Source organism: Uloborus diversus, chromosome 8 (assembly GCF_026930045.1).
Source record: "Uloborus diversus isolate 005 chromosome 8, Udiv.v.3.1, whole genome shotgun sequence".
Taxonomy (NCBI): Eukaryota; Metazoa; Arthropoda; class Arachnida; order Araneae; family Uloboridae; genus Uloborus; species Uloborus diversus.
In genome coordinates, this window is record NC_072738.1 from 12,731,483 (window position 1) to 12,757,774 (window position 26,292).

The following is a 26,292-nucleotide window of genomic DNA, read 5'->3' on the forward strand; positions in this document are numbered from 1 at the left end:
GCGGATCCAATGTTGGTGTTGGATTTTTTGAGAGTGACGAATTTCATAGACCTGGTTTAGCGCTGCTAAACACCGGAGATTTGCAACAGTAAATAGATTTGAAAATCAATATGAATAAATAAATGACGGACAATTCCATGTCAGACGGAATGACATTCACGATGAAAAACAAAACTGATTACATTGAATTATTTTTTATTAAAACTGATATTTTTTTCTTAGCACAAAAACTAAATTCGTCGTTAATAACTAAAATATGAAAACCGAAACATGAAAAAAATGATTTTTATTGTTCAGTTTTGCATTGTTCAATGCATTTTTCAATTTTTATGTCATTCTTTTGCCTACTGATTGAATAAAATTTTGTCAATCAAGCTTTTGAGCTTCTTAGGGAAAATGAATTTATGGGTATCATGGATAAATTCCATTCTTTAACTGATAAGTACTTTTAAGATATATAACAAAAGTAACAATAAAAAAACTGTTAATTTTAATAGTTTTTCAGGCTCTGGATTAAAATATTTCAAGCTATGTTGTGACGGAACAATAAAGATTCAGGCCAATTTTTCGCAAAAAAAAAAGCAGTTTTTAAATGAAATATCAATATATATATTAAACTTGGTTCAAATAAAGTTACTGAATGTAAAGTAACTGAATAACGTTATATGAGTGAAATAATTTATAAATTCACTCCAAAAAAGCTACTTGTAAAAATATTTTCAAAAAGTTGTCGTTTTCATAGAATTACCCTGATCCATTTTCATAAATGTCTTGATGTTTGTTTTCTTCATCAGCTGTTAAAAACTAAACCTCAAGATTGTTCAACAGTTTGGTCAGTAAAGGTAACTTTGCATGTAAGTTAGCATTGCATCACTTCATATTTTTTCTGAACTTGACATCAAATAAAATTGTAGAAGGCCTAACGCTACACTTTGCTGGAACACCAGTTTTTACTTTTAATAATGCAGAGTAAGTTGTCAACAGAATAGGTTATTGCTAAACCCAATCATTCTGGTTTCAGTTTGGAAGCCACTCTTGGATGTTGATTTGAAGTTTTTAAAATATCGTTCTACATTCTAAGCAATAGAACGAATGATACAATTATTATAATATGAAACGAAAATGTAGATATTTATGGTCCTGGTTCAAATGTGCACTACTTTTATTAAACCTCTTTTAAGTGACACCTTCAAGTTAAGGGAAATCTCTTCTGGTCCCAGTCTCTTAAAATAGAGACCTCCATGTATATATCTCTGGTTAAGGGACACTCAGTTTGAGGAACAGTCAGAGAGAAAAAATTTACGAGGAACAACCTTTTTATGAAAAACTAGTGATACACGCACGGCTTTGCCCGTAATAGAAAAATCAAAAGGTCTTTTGGTTCGCCTGTATATTTACAAATAATGTGTGGTGAATTTTCTCGCCAGTTGACTTGTACCCATCTTACGGCTCCACGTTATGATAATTTCGTATCTCGCCAATTGGCTTGTGCCCATGTTACGGTTCCACGTTATGATAATTTCGTAATTTACTCGTCCATCTTATGATTTTTTTTTTCTTAAAATTGGAATAGAAAAAGAACCACATCGAATTTTCGAAAAATCGATTCGAGGTGCACACCCCCATGCTACATACTAACTTTGCGCCAAATTTCATGAAAATCGGCCGAACGGTTTAGGCGCTATGCGCGTCACAGACATCCTACAGACATCCTCCGGACAGAGACTTTCAGCTTTATTATTAGTAAAGATAAAGATAAGCATTGAATTTCTCTGAATTACAGATTCCCTTTTCGTCTAGAGTTTAACTAGATAAGTTTGACGATAACATGTACAGACCTGGCCGAAATTGGGCGTTCCCCGCCCCCTTCCTTTTATTTTCAACATTTAAGTTAGTTATAACTGAATGTTTGTTATACAACCCAACGATATTACAAAATTGCTCTCTGGTACGCGGTTTAAGATGGAGTATTTAAAAAGTCTGTATACACTACAAAAAAAAAATCCAAAACGCTTCTGGAAAATAATTGGTAGCCAATATGCCTAATTTCTGCCAATAATATATCTGGCAAAAACCAAGAAAGTTTCCTGCCAAAAGTTAGAAACCTTCTTGAAATTAATTTTGAATCTTTTTGAAAAATGAAGATATCTTCCCAATCAAAATCAGTGATGTTTTTAGACTAACTCAGGAGCCTTCAGTAAATACTTATATGTGTATACAATAGCATGGCCCCTTCCTGATTTACCAAGAAAGCTCCTAAAGCAAATATGACCAAAGCTAAAGACGGAACTGCAAGCAATTCCTTCAAAATTACAATATCCAAAGACTGCATTTCGCTCTTGATGGCTCTGAAAGAGAAACACCAAATAAAGAAGCCTAATATATTTTTTACGCTGTTAAAATTGGCATTTATAGGACTTGTTGCGATTCAGGAAACATTTTCGCGAAAAAAAAAAAACCCTTTTTAACAGGAAATGCGTGTTAACCCTCGAAATCCTGAAACGCTGCTGGGAAGTAATCAGTGACGTTTCCGATTTTTTTTCAGTGAACATTTTCGAAACACATAATCTAAACTATTGCAAAATTGAACAAAGAGTGCTATCAACAGAGAGAAGACCCTTGCTTATTCTCGTATGCGTGGGTTAGCAAATAAATATAATCAAAAGAAATTGATTCTAAGTTATGGAAATTTTAAAAGTCATTTGTTTTAGTTTAATTTGATAAGCAATGTTTTGTGTTCTTGTGGACAGGATGCTGAAACTGTTGAGCATATTTTATCATTTTGTATTATTTGTTCAGTTCCAATGAAAATTTTAAAGACAGATTTAAAACTTTATTAGTAGAGAGCTTTCAAGACCTTAACTATTTTTTCATTAAAATTTGTAAGCTGTGTTTTCTTTATGTTGCTTTCATTTATGTGTGCCGGAACCTCCTAGTTTTTCATTGTTGGGAGATATTTAAAAGCCGTAACACCATTATTTTTGCTGGTTTGTTAGTACTTAAAGTCGTAAAAAACTGTTTATTTCTATTTCAGTCATCTATTTAACTTATGTTTCTACAATGTTGCAGTCGCTGTTTATAATTTACATCTGAAAGCCTCGTGACATACTATTTGGAGCATGAGGAGTTCTTTTTTTTTTTTGTTAATCTTTTAAATTAAAAACAAAATTAAAAAAACAATACTCCACCAGGACTGCTATAAAAAGTTTGGAAAACAAACTCAAGCGAACTGGTAATATTAAAGATGAACAAATTCTGGAACATCTTCGACACCACCATAGGATTTGAAGTGGTCAGGGCTCTTCAATAGTATCAACAATCACCAAACCTCATTCCACCAGACATTTTTTCGGTGTTGTATAAAATCAAGTAAAGATTGGCAAAATTGAGCCGTAAAATCTACGAACTATGACTTCAGTTGCTAAAACTATACTACCAACCTTACAGAAGGTGTTTCAGACTGAAGGGAAACGGAGGCAATAGTACCTAGACATTCAGAGTGGCAATATTAAATTGCACTGTTTTGAAGTAATTTTACATAGCAATAACGAACTCGTTCAAGCAGCAATGGTTAGACTTTATAAACACCCATAATTTAATGAATAATATTATGTTGAAGTTTATTCTGGTACACTTGTTCCATGTGTTCTTCTTCTTGTATTACACAATTGATGTCTATAAAATTTGTAGTATTGAGTAAATCAAACAGTTCTCAGATTATTTATTTTTATCTACACCCTGCTACTAGTATTTCACGTTTCCCAGTGGGCATTAGATCGTCTGTGCGATCCCTTCCCCCTCCTCCTGATCGTTTATGTGGTGATTAGAGGAGGGAGGAGGCTCACAATTACCACAGTCCACGAAATGCCCACCAAGGTAGGTACGGCGGCGAGTAAATAAATCACTTAGTATTTTGAAGGAAAAAAACTTCCACGACAATTTTCTGTTCGAAATTGCTAGTTTCGTATCTTCAATATGGATTAGAGAAGGATAAACAAAATCATCCCATACTGACCTGGAACAGTTTTAACTTCGTGTCTGCCAAACACACGGACAGGAGTTTTTCTTTCTTCTATTACTATCCGAGCTGAAATGAATTAAACAATTTTATTAAACCACCCCAAGTTAAAAAATATTACTTCAAGTAAATTCAAAACATCAAAATAATAACAGTAAATATCGTTATAGGAAGAGGTGAGGAATTTTTTGAAATTGTACCTGTTAGGAGTATTTTTAATCTGCAAACAATGTGTTATACATAATTAATGACCTTAACGAAAAAACACTTGATTGTAAGGTTAATTAAAATTTGTTACTCTCAGATCTTAAAAAAAGAGTATACATTTATTTTTTATACATGAATTGATGAAATTCGGGCATTAATGGGTTAAAAAGTTCATGCAAATGTTCATAGCAAAGAATATCTTCTAAAACAGCAAAAGGAAAGAAAAAGACATTCTAAAATAAAATTTGCTGCTATTTTTTTTTCTTAAACTCACATTACATTTTGCTTATAATATGTAATTTAAAAACTGAGATGGAGAAATAAATTTCGTAAAAGATTAAAATATTCGAGCTAAATAAGAGAAAGATAAAGATATTCTAAAAACTGTCCTAATGCTAAAATTTTTCCTAAAATATAAAAGCTTGAAATGAGAACCCAAAATATCAAAACGTTAAGGTTAGCGATAAGAGTAAAAAAATCCATGAACTTAAAAATCATCAAAATCAGACGCACTCATTACCTGACAATTTTTGACTAAGAGTTTAAATACGTTAAAGGCTACATAAAATTAACTTCTTACCGGAACCATCTAACCGGTTCAAACTAATCTAGTTTTTAGAATTCAAACTAAAAACCGGAATGTTAGAATTTATTCAGTTGCTCGTTTATTTTTAGTTATTGTTTTATACAGGAGGGTGGTTTGAAAAAATCGATTTTTTTATTTCGGAATCGTGTTACCTCTTAAAGTTGTATTTGGTATCCTATTTTGGGGAAAAATAATAAAAAAAATAGTTCACGTCTTTAGTTCGCGCTTTTGGCTTAAGTTTGACAAAGTTGGCTAAAAATTGAATTTTTCAAAAAATAATAGAATTAGTTTATGTTTTTAAAACGCAACCGCCCTAAATTGTCAGTATATAGCGTAGTTTGGATATAAAAAAAAATATTTTATAGCTTTTACGTAAGATGTTTCGTTTCCGCGTAAGCCTTAAATGTGGCTAAAATCTTCTCTAAAAAGCTTATGTAAAAGCTATAAAATATTTTTTCTGTAATATGAAAATATCTAATATGTAAAAGCTAATAAAATTTTATAAAATATTAAAATTTCAAACTACGCTACATATTGACAATTCCTGGCTGTTGCAGTATGAAAAAGTACAATAAAACTAATTTTTACTATTTTCTGAAAATTTCAATTTTTAACATATTTTTTCAAACTTTCAGCCTCATGCGCGAACTGAAACTGGCAACTTCGAATTTTTTTATTATTTTTCCCCCAATTGAGGATACCAAACTACAACTTTTGAGAAGTAACGCGATCCAAAATAATGAAATCGATTTTCTCGAACCATCCTATGATACAGTCGCATATAGATGTTGCAATTACCGTGTCGATGCGAATTGTGTACAAAACATAATCGATTACAATAGAATCTCATGAATCCGGACTAATAGGAAATATACGTCATTCGAATAAATGAAAGTAGAGAGTAAAATCAATTATCTATAAATTGTGTTAAGGTTTACTATACACAGTAAAAACTGCATTTTGAATTCAAGATAATGAAATATAAAATTGCATTTGGTCTGGGAACGTAAAGCACAGTATCTGTAGAAAAGGTATTTTAAGATGTTTCAAGAAACGAATTTTCGATTACATACTAGCGATAGGGAAATATTGGAATTGGGGGGGCGGCTTTATTTTCAGCGGAAAATAAAGGACAAACGATGACGAAAATGCCAAAAAAATGAATTGTTTGCGGATATTGTATCTTCATTTTCCCCACTGCAGTATAGTATATACGTACATTACATGTTACAGGTCTACAAAAATACATTATTGTGCTTACTTGGCTTTTACTTATACAGTGCCGGTAAAAAAATCTTTAAATTTGTTTGGCAATTAAAAACTTTACATGCAAACTTCTTTTTTTCGTTTTACTTGGCATGCTCCCTAGAGATTTAGCGAAATACCGAATAATCGGCCAGATTGTGGCCGAATATTCAGTATCCAGCCAATGCACAAAGGAGCGTACCAAGTAAAATCATGACAAGAAAAAGTTATGTAAAGTTTTTAATTGTGAAACAAATATAAAGATTTTTTTACTAGCACTGTGTACATTATCTACTATCCGGATTAAGCAAAGTCCGGTTTAAAAGAGCGCGGATTAATGAGTATTTACTGTACCATAAAACAAATTCATCCGATCAGAAAAACCACTCACTGTTGAAGAGCTAATCATATAATTTCCCCACTCCTGGTAATATCAATTGCATTGTATTCAGAGTTCAGAAAAATGCTTTAAGAATAATTTCCCATAAATTGCAAATAATTTTTAATGATTTATTAAATGATAATGATAAATTTCTAAATGATTTTTTTCTTTTAATTTTGTGCTTTAATCAAATCTCTTTTTCTCCCTCCTAAACAATATTTACAGCAGTAAAAGAGTACAAAGTTTAAATAAATAATATATTGTGCTTTATATGTATTTATATGGCTCCATTGAAACTTACAAGATTCACATTTCAGCAAACTTTATCCATTTACAAAAAAGACATTTCTACGTACAAACAAAAATTTTCTAACACATTTTTTTTAACGTTGATATGCTATTAGAACTGTGCATAACGGTTCCTTCCATTCAAATATATATAAACTAAAATCCAAAGTTAAAAAAAATTGCAAACATGTAGAAGTTCAAAGAAAATTGCAAACATGTTCTGAAAAATGACATACACTGGCAAATGAATACTTAGAAATGACATACATTTGCAAATTGATACTTAAAAATGACATACACACTCAAATGGATAATTAGAAATGACATACACACTCAAATGGATAATTAGAAATGACATACACAACCAAATGGATCGAGTCTTCACGTTATCCGTAAAAGTCGTTTTTCTGCGAGCACAGTGTAAGTGCAAGAAAAACAAGTCTGACACTATGCACTAGAAGCGATAAATTATGAATCACTCTTTTATTAACTGAGCGTTGGGATCGATATTTATATGGGTTTAGGCAGTTGAAGTCGTTAGTTGAGTATGGCTAGAGTGGGGGGGGGGGGGGTACAATAGCCAGCTTGTCTTGTGCACTATTTATCAGTCCTAACACTAAAAGAGAGGGTTGTAGTCATCTTTATAAAACAACGCTTAATCAAACAACTCTCGATAACTCGGAGTCCCAAAAGACCGACTTAAACCTTCGAGTCATTGGTGCTTTGAGCTATGTCAAGCTCCCATAGCCATCTCAAGAGTTCGGAACCCAATGAAAACTTTCAGCTAAAGGAATAGTAGAGTTATAACTCTTTCATAGCCTGTAGCAATAATTTGATGCAACTGGAAATATTGCTTGGATTTTTTTTTTCTTGTTTTAGGCGTAAGATACTCCTACTCTTTTCAAAGAGAGTGGAATTCATTTTTAGTTCAACTTCTTCCTTAGAGAACGAGTAAAGAGTTACTTAAAAGTTGAGTAAAATGTCATAAAAGGAGGAGATTATGTAGAAAAATAATTCGTAGAAATGTAAAAGTTTGCACCAAGTAAGCTTGGGTCCGTCAAAAGGCTCGCTTAAATTTTATTTACTCTGTTAGAATTACACTTTGTAAAACATTTACTGTTTAGCTTTGAATGTTTTTCCCGTCATCGTGGAATATTACGGAAAAAAATTCGTTGAAGCAAGATGCCGGAACTGCAATGCCAAACTCTTTATTATCACATACGAATTTATGCGTCTCTAATTAAAGCGTGTGTAACGCAAAAAACATTTTTAAAGAAAAAAATTCATTTTCGTCCATATTTAAAAAAATAAACTTTATTACAATTGAAATTGACATAAAAAGAACACATACATGTGGATTTTTTTTTTAATTTTAATTTTTGTTTATTGCAGGTTTTGAAATGAACTCATGTCACGTGTTGGACAAAAGGTTTGCTTTTCTATGAAATTATACTTTTATTTTTTTTTATTATTAATTTTTTTCTGTAAAAGCTTACAATGAAATAATATTTTACGATAAACGGAAGTAAAATGGAGTGGCCAATTAAGACGTTTTCACATCTTAAAAAAAAAATTGTACGACATTTTTCTAATCTTATATAGCTATTAATGCGATGCCAAGCCCTATTTTCCTGTTTTTGATCTTAATGTACACTTGTCGGGGAAAGGCGGTCGAGAAAAATATGGGACGTGGGAGTTTGGATAATCAGATAGTGCGGTTAGTTGGATATTGGATACTTGACGATCTACTATATTTCAAATATCACATGACATTCTACTTACATTAACACCAGTACAGTTCAATACTTACGCGAGACTTCCACTTGCCTCGTACGAATAGTAGTTGGAGTGACTCGCTGTCTTCTTGTTGAAGGGGCTGAAAAGCACAAAAGTACTTTTTGTTTAAAGATTTATAATTAAAACGTAAAATCAAAAAGCATAGAGAACTCGACTCAACAGGAAAAAGTTTTCTAAAACGGGGGCGTCTGTTTAAATGGAAACACCCGGTTTTTCATTGATTAGTGCTGACACAGTCAGTAAAATACATATCGCACCCAAGCAAGAAAAGTGACAGATTAAAAAACAGAATTGGAGAAAATGAAGGTTTTACGCAATAGTAGTGTTAAGCGATTTAGTCCATCTTATTTAAATATATTTGAAGTTTATACCATATCTCTCATTTGGCGACAATAGTGGCCTGAAGTTTAAAGTATTCTTGATACCAAGTTTCAGTTATTAACAAAGTATAGCAGTGCTTGGCGATATTTTCTGGGTTGTCAAAAAGCTCGGTGGAAATTCTCACACGTGGCCAAAATTTATTTCCTATATATTAGTGCTAGTAATAATGGCTTTGGGGGTGAAGTGTAGCAGGCTTCCTCTTGGTGTACTCCGAGTAACGTAGGATCTACTGTACTTTGAAGGATACATGGTTTTTAATACTGTACTGGACTACAAGACACCTCATGTTCGGAAAGACGATGACGGGCGTAATTTAAGATAAAATAGCTATAATGGCAATGGCCCTTGGTACTATTATTGCACTCCTCCTACCCTAAGTTCTTTTTTATTTATTTATTTATTTATTTATTTATTTTTGAAGTTTCCACTTATACAATTATGTGTCTAAAATTGAGTGCAATCTTGACAACAGGGCTTTATTACATTGTTACGAAACCGTTATGAGTTGAGCTAAATTATTTTCAAAAAGTATTTCAAGCATTAACTTATATTTTTTTGAGCAATCACGATTGCTTATTGTTCTCACTTGACTGTGTTTGGCGTCCTATCATTTTATTTTCCCACCGCCACCCTCCGCACCATCACCGTCGACCGGCTCCTCACGATGCTGCTCCTAAAGCGAAAGCCGTCTCCAGGTTGCATCCATGTCCTACACACACGCGCATACATACATAACTACACACGCACACACACACACACACACACAAACACATACACACACATACACAGACATACACCTACACACATACACACACGCATACACACAGACACCTACACATACACACACACGCATACACACAGACACCTACACATACATACACACAAACATACGCACACGCATACACACAGACACCTACACATACACACACACAAACATACGCACACATACACACACAAACACATACACATACATACACCTACACATACACACACGCATACATACAGACACCTACACATACACACACAAAAACATACACACAACTACTCACACATTCATGCCTGCACACAGACACAAACACATAAGCCTACACACACATACATACATATACCCCCTACACACAAACACATACCCCCCCACACATATACACACACGCCTACATACACACACGTGTGATTGCGAAAAACAAAATTTGAAATCAAGATGTCAAAATTCAAATTAATTTTTCTTTTTTTTTTCAATTTGATTCGTTTTTTCGTCTTGCAACAAGATGACGTCAAATAGCAGAATATACGACTTGCCGGTTGTATTTAAACTCCCGCCCCTTTTCTGCATTTGCTTTTATTTCCTTTTTCAAATTAAGCTATTCTTAGTTGTTTTTCAGCAACTCTGTGAAGTCTGCTTGATTTTCCGATAATTTTGGCCAGTTACTCTTAATATATTTCGAATCTCTGAATGTTCAATCTAGTGCCCTATGTTTTAACCTTATTGATGTATAACTATTTCAAGTACAGGTGGTTAATAATGAGCTACTCATATTGAAAAGAGCTAGTTTTCTGTTTTCATAATGATCTCATTGTTAACACCTTCAGACCTGGTATCCGGTATACCGGACAACCACTTTAAACAGCTGCTAATCATTTAATAATTGATTTAATTAGTTGATTATTTTTGTAGTTGACTCTTTACATTCTGCTTATTATAATCTGGGAAATAATTTTTCGTTTTGGGATTGACAATACTGACATATAAGGATTGAGAGATAGAGAGTGGCTCATTTTTCCAACCATGGATTTTCATCTGAAAAGCGAGGGTTTTTTTCCTGATTTTTTTAAAAATATATCATCTTTGATTAATTGTTTCAAACGCTTATATTATGTTTTATAATTGTTTGTAGAACATTTTATAATGAAGGTTTGTTTGGTATTTTATCGTTTTTGTATATGAAATATTGATTTCAAAAATATAAGTTTGGAATATTGGACGTGCAATAATTCTTTTAATTTTTCTCCTACAAACTCAAAATTTTATCTATAAGATACCCTTTACCATAGTACACGGTGTACCAAATATTACATTTTTGGTCAAATATTTCATAATTCCGACTGAAGGGGTTAATATCACAAGCCACCAATAAATAAGTTGTTTTAACTTAGGATCTAAATGACGTTGCATGTCACTTATTCTTCTTGAACCAAGTTCGTTTACGTTGATGCTTCCGAAAATCTTTATAAACAGAGCGCTATTGAGTGCAACGAGCTTAACAGAAACAAATTTTGAAAGGACTGAAAACAAGCCTAAAAACAAAGCTGAAAAATATTTATAATGTTCTTTTTGGGTTTTCATGAAGATAGTAAGTTAATAACAGATATAAATGAGAAATAAAGTTTAAAAATGTTTTTTAATTTTAAAGACTATTTCTATAAGCTTTCGTACCAAAAATTATGAAATAAAATAAGTATACGATTTATTGTTCAAAACACTAAAAATTGCAATTGATCTTAATATCTGTATATTTAGAGCCATTCTAAAGCAGCCAATAAAATATAAATTAAAAATTGAGGGAAAAAGAAATAGAGGCGATGCAGTAAAAGCTATTCGTTAAAAAGCTGTATACCGCCTGTTTTTTTTCCTCTCAATTTTTAATTAAAATTTTAATGAGTGTCTTAGAATCAACATCAGTATTAAAATATTAATATTAACTGCAATTTTTTAGTGTTTTATTTAAGAAATCATGTACTTATTTTATTTATACTTTTTAGTGCTAACCAAGTTTATAGAAATTGTCTTTGCAATTAAAAAACATTTTTATGTTTTAATTTAAAGTTTTTTGGATCCAAACTTTATTTGGGGTGAAAATTTTAAAGGTTAAAACAGATTTTCTAGAAAAAAAAACTAATATTAATGAGTTGCGCATAATACAGAGAGGACGGCTTTTATTTTTCAATTATTCTTTTTCCAGTATTGCTGATTTATATGCTAGAGTTTAAAAATCAATTTTGAACAAGCATGCTAAAAGAAAAGTAAGCTTTTAAAAACGCCCACAAATAAATACTTGCTTAAGTTCAGATTTGAAACTGATTTGTTAAATTAATTGACAATTCATTTATTTATTTATTTTTCCTTGTTTATGGCAACAGTTAAAAAGCAGAAGTATGATAATTTCATAATTCATATTATTTTTCATTGTTTTTACAACAATTGTAAATTGGAAGCAAAACGCAGGATTGTGACAGAGAAAGTGAACTGAGAAATAGTCTTTAAAAATATAACTGCAACATACTTTGAGATATTCTTTCGATTCTTGTAGTGCGTGTTTCTTCCGTTGTTACTATCGTGCCTGAAAAAAACATACTTTTCAGCAAAATGATATTGTAATCCATTTTATTGTTTTCTGTTACCTAGCACAAAAATATAATTAAGAAATGTGTGTTAATAAATTATGTGATTCTCTTATGGAAATGAATGCTTCAATAAGTTGGAAACAATGTCTTTTCTGTGTTTTTTCGTGTAAATTCTAAAACACCCTTCAAAAATGTTCTAAATCTAAGTTTTTTTATGGTGTTCCAAAAAAAATTAGAATCTAGTAGTGGAGTAGATCTATCAAATCGCCCATTAACCCGACAATGAACACGAAAATACACTGTCAGTAGTAAAATAAATAACTGAAACATATTACTTCATAGTTCACACACATACACGGGGCTACATGCACTGTTAAAAATTCAGGAAGATTTTCTGGTAATTGCTACTGTAAAATGGTGGACTTACAGCATCGCTGATTTTTACGGTAATTTATACCGGAGAAATAAGCGATCCCAGCTCCAATTGGTTGCTGTGGCCTACCGAGGAAACCGCAAAATATTAATGTAACATTTGACTTTTACGGTAATAGTTACTGGCAACATGGATGTCAGTAACAATTACCGTAAATTTTCCAAAAATTTTTTAACAGTGTGTTAAACTTCTACTATAACTACTAACTATTTTTATAGTTAGACTACTAACTATTTTTTCTCTGATGCAACTACATCTCATCTAACGTTTGGCTGCTTCTGGATCCTCTGAATTGGTTGATGTTATTTTTATTTGCTCAAATTCCAAAAATGGTCTGACCCCCCCAGTAACAGCGAAAAATCTGATGACACCCAGTAACAGACAGGATGAAGAAAGAAGGAGTGATAGACAATGTTCTCTTTTTCTCTTCAAAATGTACAAAACTTCTTTATTTTTTAAACGGAAGCGTTATTAAATTCAAATGAGCATTAAACACCAGCTGACCTCGGGTAGCTGTTAATAACCTTCCACCACTGCCTTCTAAATATTAACTGGCTCATAAAATTCAATTCACCGTATTCATGGGCCCAGCAACATAAGTTTTACCAGTTTCAAAGGCTTATTATTTAAATCCAAACTTATGACTGCCTGTTACTGGACCCTTGTCTGTTACTGGTGACCTTACCCTATATGCCAATGTACAGGGTGTTTCAAAAAGAATGACCCGATTTGAATTGCGTACGGTATGAAAACTATTGAAAATAAACACTTCAGATTAATTTTATATTACATGAATAATAATAAAGTTTTTTTACATACAAAATTAAAGGTGCTCAATATGACCACTTTTGGATGTAAACACAGTAGTCAAATTCGTCTCAAACTTTTACAAGCAAGTCTGCATCGACTGCTTCCATAAACAACCTGTGTCTGAATTGTTTAATCTTCTTTTGCTCTTTGAGGCAGGAGGTTCAAGAACAGGGTATTCTCGGCGAAAACAGTTGTTACAGAGTTGCAACAGAGTTTGGACAGTTTTTACAGACTCGCACTTCGCAAAGCGTAAACCACAATACGATTTTGGTCGTGCAGTCGCCATTTTCACAAACGCTGAATAGCGGGTGAAGAAATAGAGTTAACGCTACCCGTCAGTAACTCCATGAAACTCGAGATTTTCACCATTCTAACAATACCTTTATTTAATGAAACGGATTAAAATCTGTTAAATTAGTTGATGATTTTTTGAAATCAGGTCATTCTTTTTGAAACACCCTGTATTTCAAAAATTCGTCGTTGAAATTTTTTTCTTGCACACTAGCTAGTTTATTCCATGAAAATGATTACTGCAACATAGTGCGAGTTAAATTGTAAATAGACAGAAAGACTATAACACTATGTTGACTTTGGGTCAAGCAATGAAATGGAAAACATATATAAAGCACTTACTTCCGTGCTACTATTTTTGTTCAAGCATGAACATGTCATTTTAGGATTGCTGATTGTTTGGTATACTGTTTCTTTAATTAGTATTTTGACTTAATTATTGTGAATTTGAATTTGTCATGATAATTACATGTATATTTATTACCCGAAAGCATGTACAGCTTCATTTTCAAACCGTTTTTAACACGCTTTTATTAGCTTCACTTGTATGTATGTATCTTGTAACGGAATCTTGCAGCTCAAATTTCGCCCACTTCCTGCGATCGGATTCTTTTGAAATTCGGCACGCGACCTCAGACCCGATGACAATGCAATATTCTATAATCAAATTAATTAATTAACTCTTTTAATTTTTAGTTTCCTCCAATTTTAACCAATATTTTGGCATAAATCAAACAATGTGGAAAAGGAAAAATTTTAAAAAATACATTAAAAAATGCTCACAAAAATTATTTTAAAATATCTACAAAAACCTTTAATTTTTCTGCATCAGGCAAAATTTGTTCCAATGTTCCAAGGTAATTAGAACATGAAATATAATTGTTTTTAACTAATTTCATGCCAAAATTTAGGTGAGCCTTTAATTGGAAATTCATTGACGATCAGACCATTGTTGAAAACTTTTATTCAAATGCATCTCAAATTTTCAAAGTAATGTAGATATGATTTCCGCACAAATACATCGATGACTGAGATGGATTAGCTGGATTAGACAATTACTCCACAGGCAATTTATCAGCAAAATTGAATGTTTTTAGAGCTCGGCTATTACACTTTAAGGGGTACAGTTGCTCTTTTTGGAGTTCGAGAGACCACGTTTCGAATGCCACCCGAGACCTTTAATCGCTTTTTTTTGACCAAATTTCATGAATATAAAAGATTTTGAACAACGTTGAAATGAATATTTTTTCGTAAAACAAGTTAAACTAAAAAGAAGAAAATAAAATAATAGTTTAAAAAACTAAAAAAACACGCTTTCGTAGCAAAATGAACTAAAAAGTGAAAAATAATCTTTGGATGATAGTAGTTGACCAATCACTTAATTTTGATGTAATATAAAAAAGCGTGGGGGGCTTCTTATCAGTTGTCTTCAATTTCTTCCATTTGTTGTCCATGCAAAAATGTAAATAGACAGCACCCCACGCTTTTTTGTATTACATTAAAATTAAGTGATTGGTGAACTACTATCATCCAAGGATTATTTTTCACTTTTTAGTTCATTTTACTATAAAAGCGTGTTTTTTTAGTTTTTTTAACTATTTTTTTATTTTTATTTTATTCACTTTGTATTTATTATGAGGAAAAATGAACGACCATATCCTACAATTTTTTCGATGCACCATGTGAGACTTGAATTGATAAGGTGTGTTGGGGTACAGTGGCGATAAATTACATGCTTTTCTACTTTGGTAAATAATAAATACAGAAATTTATTTTAAAACTTCAAAATTTTTTTGGTATCTATCTTACATTACACAAATAAAGAACACGGTGCACTGAATTTTCGGAAGAAAAAATTGATTTAAATAGTTTAATGGCATCTTCTTTTTCATGTGTGCTAATGATCTGCGGGATAAAGTGGTCATAGTTAATCAGTAGCGTAGCCATGCGGGGATAGGGGGGTCAGAACCCCCCCCCCACGAGTCCCAAAACAATATATATATTTTTTGGGGGGCTATATGTATATATATATATGTACAGTATAAGTGTATAAACTTGAAGGCATGGCTTTACTTTAAACTTCAGAAAAAATCCCCCCCCCAAGCGGATTTTTTCTCGCTACGTCACTGTAGTTAATACCTAAAACCATCATAAGTTACCGTACTTCTCTTAATTCTCAATGTACCTAGTTCTTTTGAAATTTTTAACTTTAATTAAACATATTTTTGATGGTAAACTATGGTCAAAACTTGGTTCACCAAGAATGTTAATCATATTTCACTCCTGGATTCCATCAATATCATCAGGAAATGTGTGATAATTTGCGATGTTTTATTTCTTTGGGAATATATTAAAAATAGCGTCTGAATAATGTTTGAATTACCTAAACTACATAATAAGAAAACATCACATTTAAATAGAGTTCCGAAAAAATATTACGTAATTTAAAAAAAGGGAAAACAATAATCAAGCTTTATCTATTTATTCAATGTATGCGAAACACTTCCAGTTCTAAGTTTCTACTTTTTACTTATTTTTTACAGATGGTTTTTTTTTTGGGGGGGGGGGGGTAGGAGAAAGGGAGAGGCATAAATTACTCCACTAGAAAAAATTAAAAGCTGTAGCTGCGGGAAAAAAATCTATGAATTTTTCTCCAAACATTATAGAATTACAATCTTGCTTTAATTCAGTCGATATGCTGTATCAATTTTAAACTCAGTTGTATTTAATTCAGCTTACTTTAAAAACAGTAAATGGTTATTAAGCTTAATATTTAACTGGTATCTGCCTTTTAAATGAAGATTTAATGATTTTACATGAAGGATATATGTTTAGCTTAACCTATGATCACTTTGCTCCATCTTACTTAAGTTGTTCTAAAATATTATAAGATGAATCTAGCTTAGCTGTTTATACAGACGTACTCTAGAGACATCGAGGGAGCTGCCTGTACAACCAATCTGCTAGAAATTTTAATAAACAAAATTTTACAAAGAAGTTAAAAGAAGCGTTCAGAATTAAAAATATTTCATGTGCACAAGAAGCAATTTTTTTTCACGAAATAAAATATTGCCAGTAACACTATTTTTAATTCAGAATATAGCTCCTAGTTTTCAAAATTTAAAATAAAAAAAATACTCTCATTCTTTCATTTGTTTCGAATATGTAGCTCTATATTTGATTTATGACCTCTTTACCCCCATTGACCATTTATCTCCACCAGACCCTATATAAACTCATGCATTTAATAACTGCATTACTTTAATAACGGTATTTAATTACGAAATTATTTTTAAACTACTTTTAAAGTTTTAGAGAACATTAATTTATGGTTGTACATACACTTAATAACAGGAACAAAATATAGATTCATTCTCAAAACACTTTGCTGTTATTTATTTAACTTTGTTATAATTATCTTTTGTTTTTATAACAAGACAAATACATAGAATTTATTCTCAAGCTCTTTGACTGAGCTTTTTAAGTCAATTAATCCCCAGAAAGTTGAAAATAAACAAATTTAAATGTTTTCTTTTAAGTGTTTTAGTAAAATATTTCTTAGAACTATCTTAAATATTGTTTCCACATTATAAATACTTACTTTTAGCCTCGACAAATCGAATACTTATTCCAGTTTGGGTGATAACCTCATATTCTTCGCTAGCTGAATGCAAAAGAAAAAAAGAAGTTAATACATTTTGGTCAAAGAATAAATAGTTACTTAAAATTATCATATAAAGAAAGAAGCAGTTGTAAACGAAACAATGTCATTGCAGAATACAATTTGTTAGAGTCAGTCGGATGGGACCCTGAAGCCAGCTATGACTTTTGGTCCTGAAACTTTATCTTGAATCTCTATAGGTATTGATTTGGAATGGGAAATAGGAGGGCTTTGGGACAACGACAGATTTATTGTGCTCCAGTCACGTTTAACGTACACGGATGGCCTCCTGCATGCAGGTACCGAACCCTTGATCCATTAGGCACAAGTCCGGTGTCCTACTGAACGGGCTACCTCGGCCCTGCATGCATGGTACTAAAAACAGTGCGGCACGACAGCCCATGAGGGTCAAGGCCTACTGTTTCCAACTCAGCTTACCTGACCAGGGGCTCTAGGCCACAAGGCAGATGTTCCGGTTAGGTGGTCAGCCTAACGCGGAACCCCCAAGTTTGGTTCCCAAGTACGCGTGGTACTCATTTCATCGACCCACTGATGGGATAAACAGTCAAGCACGTCCAACCCGGGAATAGAACCCGGGCCTGTGGCGTGGGAGAGCAAAGCGCTTGTGGATTTAGCATCGTCGGGTCGTGATCGCGGACTCCTCCAACTCCGCGCTTTTTACAACGACAATTTTGCAGCACCTTATGCAAACATTTATTTATTTTACTTCAAGCTTAAAAAGATTGAAAAACCGTTAGCGTGAGAAGTTTTTTCTCCACCAGCGGCACTTGGAGAACATTGTTAGGGGTTTTAGAGTAACAGTTATACAGCAGCTTACGATGCTTCGTGAACATTTTAAAACTTGGATCAAACTTAGTTTTTAGTAAAATGAGCACTATTTTTGAAAGTATACTCCTTCTCAAAATTGATCAATTTAAATTCTTATTTAATTGTAAAAAATTAATTTCCAACAATAATTTATTCGTCTGCTTTTATTTATTTTTTACTAATTAATGCAGCAGGACTGCTTTTATTTATTTTTTACTAATTAATGCAGCAGGACTTCTAAATCCATACAATTAGAATTCAGAGGTGCCCACCTAGGGGGAGGGGGGGTCATGGTGCAGATTGCGCCAATGAAATTTTTACGGGGGCTGTTTTAAGGGGTATTTTCCCCTTTTGGGGGGTCTCTTGCTTTGGTAGGGCGTTTGCGATATCTAGGGGGTGCGCCCTTGCTCTTAGAGGACGGGCACACCTGTCAAAGTAAGGGCTTCTATTTTTCATTCAGACGACTCGACTTGATACTTGGCTTCAGAAATTACTCTTTACTTTTTCTGTGCTATGTGGCAACACCAAATGCTTCAAGGTAGGGAGTTGGAGACAAAAATACCTTTTGCAACATTTGTGTGAGGGATGTATAAGTGTTCGTGCAATCTGAACATTCCAATGGTGTACGAAAAACGGAATTTGAAGCATAAAACATCATTTAAATAGCTAAAATAAAATATTACAGCATTAAAGGAATTTGAGACTTACGTGTTGGTCTTCGACTGAACTGTTGCACTGTGGTAGGCGTTCTTCGCTGAGTATACATGTGAGCTGGAGAAAAAATATGTTTGAAGAGCAATGCATCTTATTCAAGAAAGAAACTAAATAATATACAAAAAATATTATAGTCATACAGCGAATCGCTCATCCGGAGTAATTGGGGCCAAAAGTACTCCAGATAAGACAGTATGTGCAACAAGCAAAACACATCCTCATATAAATAATAGCCGATGATCGAGTGACCCGCGAGTTTCAAAGATGAAACCCGTGCCACGACATGATAATTCGATATGTTTTGATAATGTTTAACATGCAGTGAAGGGCTTTATTGCGACAAGGCTGAACTCGATCTGGTAACTTAACTGGTTTTTTTTTTTTTTTTTTTTTTTTTGTAAGACTGTGTTATTTCAGAGGAATGCAGAAACGAAAAAATGGTCAACAATAAACGTTACCTACTGGAGTTTAGGGTTAATTCCCTGGACAGGTTAGGGTTACAATTTCAACTATCAAAATATCACCAAACAGGCAATAGCTTCGTTTAAAGGTAGAAGCAATTTTCACCCGCCTTACCTTGACGTGCGATTTTCTAGCTCTTAAATAAGCAGGGGGTTTTTTTATTGCAGTAAAAAAAAAAAAAAAAATCTTTGTAACGAAATTACGTAGGATCGCCTTTGCACAAACACTTTATTATTTACTAGTGGTACCCGCACGGCTTTGCCCGTAATTGAAAAATTAAAAGGTCTTTTGGTTCGCCTGTATATTTACAAATAATGTATGGTGAATTTTCTCGCCAATTGGCTTGTACCCATGTTACGGTTCCACGCTATGATAATTTCGTATCTCGCCAATTGGCTTGTGCCCATGTTACGGTTTCACGTTATGATAATTTCGTAATTTACTCGTCCATCTTATGATATTTTTGTTCTTCAAATTGGAACAGAAAAAGAACCACATCGAATTTTCAAAAAATCGCTTCGAGGTGCACACCCCCATGCTACAAACTAACCTTTTGCCAAATTTCATGAAAATCGGCCGAACGGTCTTGTCGCTATGCGCGTCACAGAGATCCAGACATCCAGACATCCTACAGACATCCAGACATTCTCCAGACAGAGAGACTTTCAGCTTTATTATTAGTAAAGATAGTTCAGATACAGAGATGTTGGACAGGCATTCCAAGTATGCCACGTTGTCTGTTAGATCACTATAATTTATTGCACGCCCTATGCAGGAGTGTCACATTAAATCATAATCAAAATACGAATACTTGGCTTATTTATAACTAACGGTACCCGCACAGCTTTTCCCGTAGTAAAAAATTTGAGGGTAATTTGGTTCGCCTGTGTATTTACAAATAATAGATGTTGAAATTCTCGTCAATTTGCTACATTCATTTGCTCGCCCATGGTCGCATATGGTAGTTTGCTTGTCCACGTTATGGTAATTTGTTCGTCCACGTTATGATAATTTGCTCGGTAAAATGTTCTTAAAATTGGAATAGAAAAAGAACAAAATTGAGTTTTCGAAAAATCGCTTCTAGGTGCACACCCCCATGTTACGAACTAACTGAGCAAAATTTCATGAAAATCGGCCGAATGGTCTTGGCGCTATACGTGTAACAGCCATCCAGAGAGACAGAGACACAGACTTTCAGCTTTATTATTAGTAAAGATAGTGGTGTCGAACAGACATTCTAAGTATATTCCGTGCTCTCTGTTAGATTACTACAATTTATTGTACGACCCCTATGCAGGAGTGTCACATTAAATTAAATTAAAAATACGAATACTTGGCTTATTTATAATTCCCTTCTCGCTGTGATGATATTATTATGTAAGTGAATAAAAACATTTAAAATCTAAAGTTTTAAAATGGAAAATCCGAATATCCGGCTAAACGGGAGTCGGATAAACGAGGTTCTAGTTTACTACGATGTAGAAAGAGCATACTCTGCAACTTAAAAAACAACTCAAACGCGGTCACTGCAGAATAACTGATAATTTTTACTAATAATTAAACTATTAAGCTAATTAAGCTATTAAGTCTGTGTGTCTGGGTATCTGAATCTCTGTTACGCGCATAATGCCTCGACCGTTCAGCCGGTTTTCATGAAATTTGGCACAAAATTACTTCGTAGCATAGCGAAGAACACCTCGAAGCAATTTTTAGAAAATTCGATTTTTTTCGATTCAAATTTTAAGAACATTTTACCGAGCAAATTATCATAACGTGGAACCTTAACATGGGCGAGCCATTTAACATAGCAAATTGGCGAGAAATTCATCATCCATTATTTATAAATATACACGTGAGCCAAATAACCTATTAATTTTCTACTACGGGCAAAACCGTGCGGGTACCGCTAGTATATAATAAGCCGTGTACAATATTGTCAACTATTAAATCAATTTTTCTAATTTATCAAATACTTCCTGGTTGAAAGCCCTCATAGAAGTTTTCAAAACCACGCAGAAGTAAAATAATAAAAATAGAGTTTTTGAACCTGAAATCTTAAACTAAAACTAATTCACACAAATAACTGATATTATGCTTATACTTACTTTGTTCTGGAAAGCAGACAGTTGAAATTGGTGGCCTTGTATATCTCTGAACAACTCTTTCAGCTGCAATGAAAAACAAATCGTATAGGTAAATGTTTTGTCGTATATTTCACTACATTAGTAATAGTGGGTGTTAAAAAGTAGCATAGTCTCAAACTCGATTACGACACCTATACACTGCAGTTTCACGTTTATTAACCATCGAAAACCCCTTTTCGATTCAATTAGATGAATTTCGCCTTGATAAGCAAGTTTTATCTGCAGTCGAGTTCAAACTGAGAAATTGCTTATTAAAGTTTTACGACTCCATATAATTGATTCAGATGCTACTTTTTTTGGATTTTTCTTTTTATTTTTTCAAATAATTTCTATTCTTAAATAACCACAAAACGTCGTATTTATGAAAAATGCGTTGCAAAGAAGCCCCTCGTGGGAATAACTCAATTTTGTTAAAAACTGCAGATACGACTTTTGCAACTTAGCACAGAAGAATTCTTCAAAACAACAAGTTTGCCACTGATTCTGTACGAAAAATGTTTAACTTTTCAAAACGAAAAGGCTATAGAAAAATTAATTAAAATACAGCAATGGAACCGAGAATCCCGTAAATTACGTAAATAATCTTTCAAAAGCAAGGCATCAAAGAAATTCATTAGTGTTACAGAAAACTTGTTCTTTCCACTAAATTTGTAAAAATAAGGAAAACAACAGGAATCTCTACGCAAGTGCTCGTTTCAAACAAACGGGAGTTTATTTGCAAAAGCTTCAAAGAAAAATCCCCCCTCTCTCCACATTTCCAATGATTGCTGTCAAATTGCAGGGAAGATTGTTAGTGAGGCAAACACACCAGTAGAGAGAGGCTAGTGCTTCAGTAGTAGCCACTTCAAGGTTTATATTAGAAAAAAAAAAGGATTCCCGGTTCCCCAATGGATTCAAACATGCAGGAGGTATTGTCCGTTTTCTACGAGAAGGTACTTGACGTCACCCTCGTCTGACGTGGTATCCGATGATTCAATGTCGCTGTTTTCCGGCAGAAGGTATTTCCGGATCATAGCATTTCGTTGCAAAAGCCGCAGTTTTTAAAATGTAAGAAAAACTAAAATGAAAACAGACAAGTGAAGCAAGTGATGTAAAGGACACTGACTTTTTTGCACATAAAAATGCACAAAGATGTCTGGTTTTGTCTTGTTTAGAAGCGCGTGGATTGCTTATCAATCACCACCACGTAAAATGGAACTCTGCGTTCGAGGGGGCGTGGCGAAGTGCATTCTCGTGGAAAACGGACTTTACTTCCTCCTGCACGAGGCACTTTGCACGATTTCACTGTAAAAAAATTCCGAAACGTTACTGAGTATTTCAAAGTAACGTGTCGTGATTTCGATGGTTTTTATCCACTTCTTGGAAAAATCAAGTATCATTGCCAAAAAGTTTCCTGAATAGCTACAAGTTGCACGAATGCACACTTCTCAATGGTGTAAAAAATATTTTAAGCTCCCAGTTTAAAGATTAACATTGCGTATTTATAAAGTGACTCTGCTTCATCTTATTTACGGGCCGTCCATGCTGATTATAAGCTTCCAGAGGGAGCGAATAAGTACGGACTACTCTGCTTTGCAAGAATTGCAGGCGAGTAAAATTCTCCATACCTGTTTGCAATTCTGGCTTAGCTTTGGCCATGTTTGCAATCCTGCATTTAAAACATCTTTGATAAGCCAGGAAGGTCCCAAGCTATGATATTATGTCTTACTAAATTAACTCTAGTTTTCCGGAGACATGCCTGGCTTTTAACGGGAAGATTTCTGAACTTTCCAGGAAGCTTCCGAAATAATTTCAGAAAGGTTACTGAATATTAATGGAAAACGTTCCTTGTTCTTGTAAGATATGTTACTGGCAGAAATTGGGCACATCAGCTGCCCATTATTTTCCAGGAACGTTTCTGAATCATTTTTACAGTGTTCGATGCCCTTTTGAATCCATTGGAAGATCTGGAATCCTATTTTTCCAAATATAACCCTTAAACTGGCTACTACTGAAGCAATGGCCATTAGTGGTTTATCTTATTTATGTCAATTTACACGGCTACTTGTTTAAAATCTGTAGACCAAGCTTGTTGATTAAAAGTTTCAAAAAAAAAAAAAAAAGCACGTCTATTTTTGTGCATTTCCCATACATGCTAAATACTTTTGTGAAGATAGTCTCAGCTTACATGAGATGTCCATTGCTATAAGCTCCGCTCTGTCTATGCTGAGGCTAGACAATAGATCCTGGTAGCTGGATGAAACCATGCGCGTATGTATCCAGTCAACTTAAGTAATTTCTTGTATTTTATTTCTGTCTTGCTGCAGAGTCTGAAAGCTTTTCTTAGTCATTTTAAGGAATCTTGGTTCTCTTATATCTAAATTTAGAGTCTTCCGTATTAACTCTCTGTGTTTTCACAAAACATCTGTGTACTTTTTTGTTTTTGATTCAGAAATCTCCTTTTTAAAGTCTAGATTTTATGTTTTAATTGTCTGCAATTTTACATTAGCTCCTGATGAATAATTCACAGAAGATATGTATTTTGTAAAGAGAAAAACTTATTTCACACCACCAAAATTACAGTAGGAGATGTTTAAAAAAACACACTTTCAGTTGCTAAACATAAACGTCTTAAATAATGTTCGCAGTTGTGACAGTAGTTTTGTTTTCTTTTGATCTTTTGAAAATGTCGTTACACTGCAAAAGTTATAAGATAACTAAATCAATAAAAATTAAACATAGATAAAGTGTGAGGCTTAATGTACAATTTTTTTAATACTTTGTTTTCTGGGAAATTAAATAAAAATACATATCGACAGGAAAAAAAGCTTGGTTACTAAAATAACGAGAATCTTGTTCCGTTAATACAGTTTATGAGCAATCGAACGAAAACATTAATAATCAAAAAATGGAGTAGATAACTGAAACATCTCAACAAGCCTTTTGAGTTTAAATTAAAATGTGCTTTCTCTTAAAAGTTAAAAAAAACACTTAAAAAGAAAGTAAAGCAAGTTTTAAGTTTGGATTTAAAATTGTAAGTATATATTTTCTAACCTTTTGAGCATTAATGTCTTCTTACTTACGTGTCACTATTCCGATTCGTTCCGAATAACGCCTTGGAGGAACTTTCACTTCTTCACGTTCAACTGTAAAGAAATCAGTAAGGTATTAGCAATCGGCATAAATAAACAATTTAAGCTAGTGATGCAATCATCTGGTACCAGCAAGTGTATTCCGTGAATCCCACCATCAGAAGATTAACTAACCGATTTGTAAAGTAAGAAATAACAACGTCAAAGAAGCACAAACTGTAGATTACTGCAGACACGTGTTTCGATGTCTGCAGTAATCTACAATTACTGCAGACATCGAAACACGGAACGCCTTTTTCAATGCAAAAAGTAATGAGCGTATGAATGAAAAGACATTTGACAAAAACCAAGAGCTAGATAAGCAAACAGCTTAAAAGATAAAAATAGAGGATTAACCAAACACCAATGAGAAAATTATAAACCAATAAAGAACCAAACGGAATGCGAACAAAGGGGCATTGAAAAAGGCGTTCCTTGTAACGCCGAAACACGTATCTGCAGTAATGTGCAATTTGTGCTTTTTTGACGTCGTTATTTCTTACTTTACTTTTCAGCACAAAGGTGTTTATTTCTCTTAATTGAATTGTGTTGATTCCTATGAAGTGTAATTTGTTGGAAATTTGAAAAGTTAAACGTTTTGCAAATATACTGTCGTTTCCTAACAAAGGAAAGCTTATTTTAAGTGCAAACTTTAGTGCTGAGGTTTTCAAGGTCTTGAACACTTCAAAAAAAAAAAGTCACTCTTCCTACTTTCAGTCTTACAGCTAACGTCTGACAAAGAGAAAAAGAGAGAAAAGTCACTCTTTTTGAGACAGTCTGTATATCCTGGTCCGTATGCAAGGGGGTGGTTTATAGGGTTCAAACCCACTCCGAAATTTTTCATACAAAGAAATACCTTCCATCATTTATTTATTTTATTTAGTTATTTATATTTTGGTGACAAAAATAATCTTGTTATTATTATTTCAGTTTTATTTGCGAAATGAAATTAGTATTATTGAAAATTGTACAAACTCATTGTGTGTTTATGGTAGTTATTGAGAAATTCATTTATTACGTAACAATATGGCGTTTTGTAAAAACATCCCCTTCCTCCATTTTGATAATCTACTGTAACAAAAATCAGTAGAATACACATGAAGCCAAATATGATAGACCATATAAATGTTTCAAAAAATATGTTTGGTAAAATCTCCTCCTAAACAGAAGTATAAATTTGAATACGCAGCGTATCCACATTCAATCTCCAGGGCTTTTATTTTCGCAACCGCTATTCCAACACTGTTAAAACCAGGGGTTCCAGACGAGTGAAAATATTCCCTCTAAGGTGAAAGCATAGTGCCTGAAGGTGCAACACAGGCTAGAAAATAGAGCAGAGGAGCCAGAACATCATGCAATCGCAGAAAGACTCATTGTGCATGCGCTTTTTGCCTTAGACATACATTCAACCACCTCAATATGGCGGACAAATGATGATTGCGTTTGTGTGTCTTTCACATTGAATGAAGTACACTATTGGATTAAAACCCAACTTTTCTAGGATTAATTATCCGAAATTACAAGTAAGTACAGCTTTTGATCACTTTGTAGTTTTTAGGGCTTTCAAACATAGTTAAGTGTTTAAAAGTGCAT

The 26,292-nt window shown here is 33.3% G+C and overlaps 1 protein-coding gene across 1 annotated transcript in view; it reads right to left on the reverse strand.

Annotated features, from left to right (window-relative positions):
• Positions 1-26,292, reverse strand: part of LOC129227931 (titin homolog) — a 111,028-nt gene that overhangs the window by 35,828 nt on the left and 48,908 nt on the right. The window contains exons 6-7 of the mRNA XM_054862551.1: positions 21,551-21,613; positions 17,382-17,444 (exon numbers count right to left, since the gene is read on the reverse strand). Coding sequence (XP_054718526.1) covers positions 17,382-17,444; positions 21,551-21,613 — 126 coding nt within the window. The remainder of the gene's footprint in view (positions 1-17,381; positions 17,445-21,550; positions 21,614-26,292) is intronic.